Source organism: Echeneis naucrates, chromosome 20 (genome assembly GCF_900963305.1).
Source record: "Echeneis naucrates chromosome 20, fEcheNa1.1, whole genome shotgun sequence".
Taxonomy (NCBI): Eukaryota; Metazoa; Chordata; class Actinopteri; order Carangiformes; family Echeneidae; genus Echeneis; species Echeneis naucrates.
In genome coordinates, this window is record NC_042530.1 from 7,578,093 (window position 1) to 7,588,427 (window position 10,335).

Sequence of the window (10,335 nt, forward strand, 5' to 3'; positions counted from 1 at the left end):
TTTTTTGTTTTTTTTGATGAAACAAGAGTGAACGGTGGAGGGCTAAGGGAGTGGGCGACACAAAATGTTTTTTTCCACAAACAGCAGGATGAGATGTGGAACAGAGCAGAGACATGGCATCCATACCTTGAAGACAGCCAACACAGAATGTATCCCAACCAGTTTTGCAAAGTCAGAGTCCACATGCAGAGCTTTTCCTTACTAAATGCACCAAGTTATTAGCATACGTGAAATGTAAATAAACCGAGCCAACTGTAAAGGGACATGTTCATTTGCATGTTAACAAAAACAATGCCATGTGTTTTAATTTGTTTTATCGGGATTATGTTTTGCAAGTCCTTTGGATGCACTAAGGTTTCTCTTACTCCCTATCTATCTTTGATTACTCCCAAAGAGTAATCAAAGATAGCCTAACTAGGAACAAACAATAGTAGAAAACTGTTGATGAAGCCAGGTGATGATGTGAGGCGGCAGACATCATTAGCCTCCATCATCACACTTCATCAGAGGAGAGGGAGTGTAACCGCTCTGTTAACTTAATGAGCTGGAAGTATGAACAAAAGCAGATGGCTTTATGAGTCAGACAATAAGGCACACATAATTGAATATATATCATTCATTTCAGTGTAAGCAGTTTAGCCATTTTTTTCCCTCCTTGCTGTATCTCAGTGGAAATCCATTATCTTGGAATTGAGGAGCTGCAAATCAGCTAGAGTTCAAATGACACTTTTCATTATTGGAAATGATTCATCGAGGCAGAAAGAAAGTTAAAGTAGAGTAAGGCTGTATTGACTGATAACAGAGTGAGCAGCATCCATTTGTATAGTGATAAACGGCGTTCCAGGTTTTCCTTTTATGTCGCAGGAACTCATATGCCATGCTGTTCATTTGCTCCTAACACGATCATAAAAGGACGTATATAGCCTGTCGTGCTCAACTGTAAGTGACCGCATTAGATTTTAATACGTTATGGTGTAGTTAATATCTGTCATAATACTTCAACAGAATACCTCGGTCAAAAGTGAATGATTTCTGGGGCCCTTTTCCTCTTCTAGCTGAAATCTTTGCAGCCACGGATGTGTCCTAACTTTGCCAAAGAAAATAAAGTTCAACTGTAAACAAAAGACACAATGCCAGTCATGCAGACTTGAGCATCATCTCAGTGTGAGCATAAGTCTTTTTTTATTTTTTTTTGCACAAAGAGTGAAAGTTGGCCGCTGCTCTTGCTGCTCTAATCTGTTTTTCCTCTTGAAGAGCTCCCAGCAGGACGGACTGCCTATGTAGCAATTAAAGCCTCTTTCTTAATCCAGCTGCCCCTGATGCTAAAGGACGACAAACAACTGGAACCCCTCTTCCTCTTCTCTCCCCCCCCCCCCCCCCCCCCCCCCCCCCCCCCCCCCCCCACCACCTCCCTCCTCCAGCAAGTGCCACTGTACTCACCCCCAGCTTCTTGCTCCGTATCCTCACGTATCCCTGTTTGACTATGTCGTTGAAGTTGGAAGCCATGCTGATGAGAAGGGGGGGTGAGGTGGAGGGGGGAGGTGTGTGGGGGGGGGGTATCCAGGTGAAAGATGGGAGAAAGTAGCCTCTGTTTTTAGGGGGGTAGAAGCCTTCCTACTTGAGGCTCGGTCGGTCCGACATCCGGCGGGGAGGAGAGGAGAGCGGAGAGCGACCTGCTCTTGTTGTCAGCGCTCCGGCTGCCCGGCTCCGGCGGTGCGGTCCATCCGGCGGAGGAGGAGGGGGGAGGAGGGAGGGGGGAGGAGAGGGGAGGGAGATACCATTCAGCTGATTCACCGGAGCCGGAGAGCAGAGCGCGCTTCCTGGACCACACCATCCCAGAGAGAGCGGAGGGGTGGGGAGGCACGCTGGAGGAAGGGAGGATGGGGATGAAGGGGTTTCTTTAAATCATGGCAGGAGGCCACCGTCTAATGTGAAAAATGAGCTCGGTCTAAATATCAGTCACATCTCTGGAATGAAATACCGGCCGGTTAAAAATATACCTGCAACTTAAAATGGACTTTTCAACCTTTTGGATGAAGGAATGACACAGTCTTCAGCTGGACAGCTTTACTTTGTGTCCAAATGACCTCAGCAAACTTTGAAATATTGATATTGTCCTAAAAGTACAATTAACTAAATATGTGATCCCATCATCAGTCAGATGCCCACTGTCATCTCTATCATCATTATTATCATCATTATCACCACAGTGGCTGCCGTTTGGCAAAAGGTCAGACCTAAATTTAAGTGACACATTCTTTATAGTGACTGCAATCATTTGAGTAGACATAATACAGATTCAATACAGTATATATACTTTGTTTTCCACTTGTAGTTGAAGATGGGTAATGGTATTGACTAGTTGAATTAATTTATTGGGTTGTAAAAAAGAACAACAGGGACCATTTTCATAACTGCATTATCACTTGAAGTAGTAAATAGCCAAATATGTAATACTATGTTAAATCTAATAATCAGCTAAAGTAAATATTCAACAAAACATGAAGCCAAATATGAGGTTTTAAGTTTTTAGATACCAGATTGTTAAAAATGTATTTTAACAATGAATATGTATTTATTTTTGCACAACAGACCTTACTGAAGTTAGCCTTTGACCGTATGTAGTCCTTGTCTGGACAATACTGAGCACATTCATCCGTATGACCACGTAAATCATGTATAAGCAAGTGCTCAGCGTCAGGATCAAGGGGCTTGCCTCAGTAGGTTCAGAAGACTACTCTTTGTTTAATTTTGATGTAACTTTTGAAATTTGAAATCCCCCCTCAACAACATGTTCAAAGAAAATGTGCAGATATACCAGAGCCTGGTATTTAGATTAATTTGCAGCCTGCTCTGTACCGTGCCTTTTGGTTATTACCTGTCTCAGTATGAATATAATTTCCATATTTTTCACCAGACAGCCCACTAACAAGGTAATACAATTTGAGCTTGCCAGTGTGTGAGCACCATGTGTTGTCATTATTAGGTGGTCCTGAATTGATGTTGTTTGATTTGTTGAATAATAAAACCAGGTAGTCCAGAGTCCAATTAAAGGATCAAAAAAACTGTAAGCAAAACAGACTGTACAGCACTCACATCCACCGCCTGCTGTTTGTGTATTGCAGATACAGTGCTGCAGATTGGCAATCAAAAAGCACTTGAAATAAAGGCACAGAAACAAATTTTGATCTCTGCCAAAGCTATAATCCTGATCATGATGCAGCGAGAGGGGTAGCTCAGGTTGTGTAATCGCACAGTGAAATCTGTGGTATTAGACAGCAGATGGCTTAGGTATATTGATATGAAAGGTTGCTATTACTTTTGTTGATTAAAATGTGGAGAAGAGAGATGGCTTCTGTAACACAGTGTTATGTAAACAACTAGACAGTTTAATGAAAATTGGTCTCCCAGAGTACATTTTCACAAATTCTTTTGTATCATACTTAACCATAAAGCAGTAGAATGTAGTATAGATTAATGTTGCAGCATCAGAAAACAGATTTCATTTTATAAATGAGGACGCAAGCATTAAAGCGCAGCATGCCTTTTGTAGCCTGCACAATTATCCTATTGCTCATAATAATTTATTTATTTGTTGCGCCTTACTGAAAGAAAATATCCCCTCTTGAGAAGGAGGTTGGTCTTTGTTCACTGTGGCAGAGATAGCTGCCACGTTGAAAAGAGCTATTCAGTCGAGAGCCAGCCTTTAAGTCCAGAGGTAAAACTCAACGCCTGTGTTTTCCTTGGTGTTCGTCACATTCACAAGGGCACACAAAACAGCGAGTTGCCACCCCTCCAACAAACAGCTTGACTTTGATAGTCTTTATATCTCCCTGGAAGTGTCCTCAAATTTCAGACTTGTCAAAGTTGTTTTGTCTTCATAATCCTCTCTGTACAACACGGCCCTGTTCCATTCCCACTGCCTTGTCATCTTCTCTCAAGGAAAAAAAGGCTGACAGCAACAATGCCTTTTCATTTAACTAAATATTGTGCTCTGGTGATTGTCATTACCAAGAACTGTCCTACTTTTGGAGAAGTAATTGCCTGCTGCGATACAAGACCAACACCCAGCCTCGCCTCGGGTGGTCTCAGGTAGAGAGACTGTATGCTCAGCGTGCAGGATGCCACACAAGCCAGCATATGGCCCTGACATACTTGAACGGCTGGCATCAGGGTCAGATGTGTTGAGAGTCATTCAAGAGCAGAGAGACCTTCGTCAAGGTCACAAGCAGAGCAGCCAGTTTCTGCTGAGCTGTAGGAAACAACTCCTCTCCAGTATATCAGATTATTAGGCGCTGACCACAAAATCGTCACTGTTTATGATGAATAAAAGCAAGACTGAGCTCACAGAGAAACCATGCCATCCATGAAAACACTAGAGATTCCTAAAAACTGTTTAAGCAGTCACAACTAAGGAAAAAGCCAACTTAAATTGTTTTGATGGTCTGATGAAATATTGAAATTGCCTTTGCATTAGATGCTTAGCTCGTCTCAGTGCTATTTGGCAAACATTCACAAGCTCAAACAGCTAAATAATTAACACGTTCTAAAAAGATAAGCGGGCTGAATGGGTATAAGGAGGAGAGGAATGCTGCTCCACGCTTAGTTGTTTGCCAAGTAAGCATTTCTACATATGGGCAGAGGAGAGAAAATAGAGATCTCACAAGCAGAGTTATGGTAATGCTCTGCTGCAGGTTCCTGTACTCAAGCTTTTTTACAGCAGCCCGTATAAGCCTGATATGTTAATAGGCACAATGGGATTTGGGTGTGATTAAATGTCAATGCCTGGAGGAAACAAAAGAGCGTGCATGAAGAAGAAGAAGAAGGGGAGAAAAGCCAATTTCTCCAAATATAAAATAGAGGCTGATTTGGGCTGAGTAGGTCCTTGGACACTCAAGGAGGACATTGGTTAGTCACATATTGGAGGACGTGTCTAGTCCCAGAGGAACAGGTCATGGCATGTTTGTGATTTACTCCATAACAGTTAGAAGCAGAAGTGGTTGGAGGGCCTCTCTGTCCTTTTATAGAAGGTGAGTCATGAGAGGGTCCTTCCCTTCACTCACAGACAAACATATGACCAAAGTGTTAAAGCCTCTTACCTGTGTTACCAAATTAACCCAAAAAAATGTATGGATATGATTTAATTTTCTGTGTGTCTGTTGGTGATAATTAATTTGCAAGCTAGAATGGCACATACACCTTTAATGCTTCTCTGTTTTAACTGTAACACATCTAAACCTAATTGCTGCATGCATTTACATTCAGAGAAGATATGAAATTGTAAACGAGGGCATGAGTCACACAATGAACTTTAGGTAAACTAGGTACCCAAATGATCATTATGCGAATGGGGGAGGATGAATGGTAAAGGAAGTGAGCGAGGGGGGAAGATCGAAGGAAAACATGCAATCAAATGAGGGTGAAGCAGAGGGGAAATACACAAAAAGGAGGGAAGAGAGAGGCAAGAGCAGGGTTGTGGTGAACAAAAAAGGAATGAATCGCTCTCGCTGTTTTGACCTAGTCTTTGTGTCATTAATTATGGTCCGTCTTGTGTCATGGTGAGCCTGAACCCTTGGTTGGCTCCCTGGAGACTTAACTGTTCTGCTGCTTTTGTGTTTCTCAGAAAATGACCGGTGGGGAAGCTGAATCCACAGTTCATCACACTCACCTCTTCGTGGAAGATAGAGGAGCAAAATAGGTGCCTTGGTACACTTCCACAAGAGTGATGGCAGGCCTATTTTGTCTTCTCTTCTTTCTTTTTTGTTGTGCAACATAGACAGTTTTAAAACTAGAGGCTGAATTCATCAGCTTATTTAGTGAAGGAGTGACTGGTCTTGGATCACTGGCCCAGTCCTTCATGCAGCCATCTCATTCATTTTAATCATCTCTCATACTTGGAGACACTTGATTAAATAGTGCCCATGTTACAATTCACATCAGGTCCTTTAGAGTTATTATTCTGATCTGTCTTCTTCATCATCATCATTTTTTGAATTCAATTTCACATCATTAAAGCATTATCAATGTTGTCATCACATGAACTTGACATTATAAGACTGATATCAAGTTCTTTAGATGCCCTTACTTTTTGAGCTATGTTGATTGAGTTGATTCTCTCTTTGTTTTTATGTCTTTATCGCTCGCCCTCCAGAGTAAGGTCAACTAAACAGCTCTACATGTTGAGGCAAGCAGGAATTAACACTAAAGGACACCCCACGGTGACAGAAGCTGGCATCTAGAGGGTGTGAACTGGGGTCTTCAAGGTTGCAGGATAGCCTCACTCCTTCTGCTGCCACTCCTGATCCTCCACCTCTCTGACCACTGTAATTATACATACATCATCTCATATGGTACTGTGTGTCTCTAACTCATCACAACCCCTGATCCACAAAAAAAATAAATAAATAAATAAGAGAGAGAGAGAGGTGACAGACAAGCGTGACTAATATGTATGCCCTGTAGAGGGCAATATTGTCTGCAGTGAGAGGAGGAGCACTTTGAAGGGGCTGTTAAAATGTCTTCATGCATCAACTGTATGATAATGAGACACTTTTTCAAACACTCCATAAGGTGATGAATGAGCACCATGTAAGCCGTGTATCACAGGGTTTATATTGCACAGAACAAAGAAGCTCTGTAGTTTGTTGTTGCTAGATCCTGAAATACTGAGGAGGGCATCTTTATTACTTTGCATCTCATTTAAAATGACATTGCATCGGATGGCCGGCTGAAGATTCATGAGGTTCCTTGCGAAAGGTATCTGTCATGGCCTCACTCACTTTTAGGATGCTTAATCAGAGTACCTGTGGGTCACATTTGGCTAAAACTGCACCTTGGGAGCTGCAGGTTATTGGCCTCTTTATTTAATTTGACTGATTTAATATAAAACAGGTGTATGCTTGTGCTTTCCTCAATGCTCATGGCTTGTGGGACCTTCATTGGGATTGGCAGAAGCACATGACTCCAATGCTCACCATCCAGGTCAGGACAAAGCCACTATTTTACCTCCTGGGCCCACTTCACAATGGCTCATGTGTGAGCATGGAAAAAGAGTGGAAATCAAACCTCCTCTGTAAATACACGAAAGGTCAGTGATGACGTCAGAGTCCAGGGACGGCCTCCTCCATGATTTTGTGGGCCATCGTAGGCGCCTGATTCGTTGCACCTCTCCATATTTTGCACTCTTTGCACTCTGACCATGATCCCAATATGAATGCAGTCACACACTGCTGTCATAGAGGTGTTTTTGATACATAGCCAACATCATAAGTCTACCTGCTCCACCACGTGTTGCAGGCAACTACTGAAGGCTGCTGACTTGCAATGTTCCTTGGAATCACAGCTTATTTTGGGATTCCTTTTGATGTAGGGTGCTGTGAACTGTAGTTTTTGGTGATTTTCTTTTTAAATTTTTCATACTATGCTCTTCTTCCACTATTCATGGGCCCCCTGGGCCTTGGCCCAAGACTCTCCCACTTCCCCTTTCTTGTATTATGTCTGACTGCAAAAGAGTATGTGTGCTTGTCTGCCATGCAGGCTCCATATTGCTGGTCCATGACTGTCAACTGTACTGCATGTAGCTTTTCAGACTGTTCCTTGTTGTCTTGCCAGGCGTCTCAGTCTCTGTTGCAGTTCTTTCCCAACATTTGCTTTCCTTCACTTTGCAAACAAGTGTTTGTTTTACATGCAGGTCATCTGATTGTGCCTTTGATAGAAAAGCTCCACATGGCACATTCCTGAGCTATAATTTTGTTATTATTGTTCTAATGAATGTAAGCTTAGCTGATCCACATCAGGACGGTAAGCGGGAAATCTTTCCTATGTTAGACAGCTGACTTGTAGAAATGTCCCTCTGTTAAAGTACGCCTGCTATAAAACTCTGATCCTCTGAAATATCTGGAGACAACTGGGAGGCTTAAACGCCTCCAAAAGAAATATCTGAATTTGTTTCTTTAAATGCCCAGATTTGATTCTGACTTGTCATTATTTATTCTGAGGGGCCGATCTAACAGCAGAGCAGTCTGGGAGGCAGCCAGCCCCTCCTGGAGAGGTACTGTAAGCACAACTTTCCCCTTTTCTGCGGTGCTTGTTTGAGGAAAGGCTTTTACATGTGGCTCACATCTGCATCCAGAGCATAAACTACTTCACTGACACCTAGTTATACAGAAACAAATATCGCAGTTAACATCTTGTATGAACAAATTGTTGCCCCCTGTCTTGACACAAGTAAGATGAATGCATGTGCAACGCTGTGTGCATACAAAGTCACATGTTTGCAAGACCCACGGAGACAATGAGAGACAGCACAGCATATGAGTATGTAGATGTACGAATTGAGCATAATCTGCAAGGAGCAGCTTTGACAGATGTTCTTAATTAGGTTTGTTCCCCTGAGTTTACATGAATCTTGCATATCTTTTAATTTTCTGTCAAACCCTGTTGCCTTTTCTCTTGGAAAGTCTCTTTTACTGTACTTGCACTGGACTGAGAAACAGAGGGACCGTTTGATCCCACTGCCTCCTGCAATTAACCTGGTACAACACACTGGCCAGGTCCGAGTTGGTGACATTGTGTAGCTAATGTGACTTCAGCACTGCACTGTGCTGTTCCAGGATTCAATATGCACCACTTATGCTCCCATTACAGATTATACCAGCATACCATTCACTAGAAGGTAACAATTGGTTTGACAGTATTAGGTTACACTGCTGGCACTACAATGAAACAGACATTATTCTTTAAGGGGGGATTCAAGCAGACTAGTCATCCATTCAAAGGCAAGAACAAAAACATTTCATAGATCTTCAACCCCCTCATCTTCTGGCTCGTGATTGACTCATCTTGATGGTCAATTTGAATCGTTATTCTGGTAGAACTAACTTGAATGGACTGATGCCACAGTTTTGAATGCAAGCTTACAGCTTCAACTTCAGTAGCAGGCTGCGGTACTCACAGGATAGTTGTAAATGAGCGGTCATTATAAATCAGATGTCTAAGATTTGTCTTAGGTTTGTTTTAAAAGTGCAGAGTCCTAAAATAACTCAATAATTACATGACTCACCTTGCCACTCAGGAAAAACTTATTTTTTTCTCTACCAAAGTACCCACTCCATCTTTGCAAAAACACATTCACAGTGTGGCTATGTACATGTAATATTTTTGGATCATGAGGGGAAAAAAACCCACTCCCTGTCAAATTTTATGTTTTGTTCATCTGCCAAAGCAAAGCTTTGACAAGAAGGAACACAGTCATTACCATTGGCAACCATAACTTTTCACTTCGGTGCTGACGGCTTCCCTGACTGCATCACTGTTATCTGATTCCCATCCAACCACAGTAGGACAGGCAGCACAGAGAGAGCACATAAACAAACACGTGAGCAAGTGAAAAAATACAATTAAAACCAAATGTACAGCATATGCACACACACGTTGAGCACAAACAAATGCAGAAGCACACACAAACACTGTCTGCCTCCTTTTTTTTTTTTCTTTCCCTCTCCTCAGGTATATATGGTTTCTTTGACACAGTCTGCCAGTCGGCTGCCATGCAGCGCCACATTTAGCTCTGCAAGGAGCGCCAGACTGCAACAGAGCAGAGCACAGTGAGGAGGTTATTAATGGCCTTCCTTATTTTAAACGACATTGTGAAAACACTGGTGGCACCATGCAGACCCTGCTAGCTGCAAACTTGTCCTTCATCCCATCTGTCTTCACAGCTCTCTCCTTGGTCCTAATGGGCCTGTGGCTGTCGCTCTGTCAGTTTACTCCGAACTGATATGTTGGACATCTGCCTTAATTCTTTGAAGTCAGTCGCAATGTGAATAAACAAAAAAGAAAAACTAACTATATCATATAAGGTCCCAAAACTGCCCCCAAAATGTCATGTTTTTAAAATATAGCTTCTTCTCATAAATAGTGAAATGATGGTGAACTCTTTAAATGGTGTTTCAGTGTCAGAATCAATACGTCATGCTGTTTTCTCTAGCCTTCTGGTTATCTCTCTGGCCTTTACTCCCTCCTGAGTTTTCTCCACTTCGCCTTCCTCCTCGTCCCGTTGCCTTTCATTCCTCAGAGCCTCTGAATGCACTCATCACCGCACCCTGCTGTGAGTTTTGACACCTGTCTGATGTATGCCTTTCTTTTCTTTCACAGGACCTAGGTGCACATGGGCGGCCTATCAATCACTTGGCAGCCCCTTCTCAGGCCCAGCCAATCATCAGTGACTGGCTTTAATCTAAACATGATGTGCCAGGGCATGAAATGAGTATGTGTCAGACCGAGCAAGCACATGCACATTTTTTTGGAGCATGATGCTTCTCATGCAGAGTGTTT

General features: G+C 42.5%; 1 protein-coding gene across 1 annotated transcript in view; it reads right to left on the bottom strand.

The window, feature by feature from the left end:
- Positions 1–1,569, bottom strand: part of dok6 (docking protein 6) — a 47,894-nt gene extending 46,325 nt beyond the window's left edge. The window contains exon 1 of the mRNA XM_029529403.1: positions 1,441–1,569. Within this exon, the coding sequence (XP_029385263.1) occupies positions 1,441–1,506 (66 nt within the window). The 5' untranslated portion in view covers positions 1,507–1,569. The remainder of the gene's footprint in view (positions 1–1,440) is intronic.
- Positions 1,570–10,335: the final 8,766 nt, after the last annotated feature.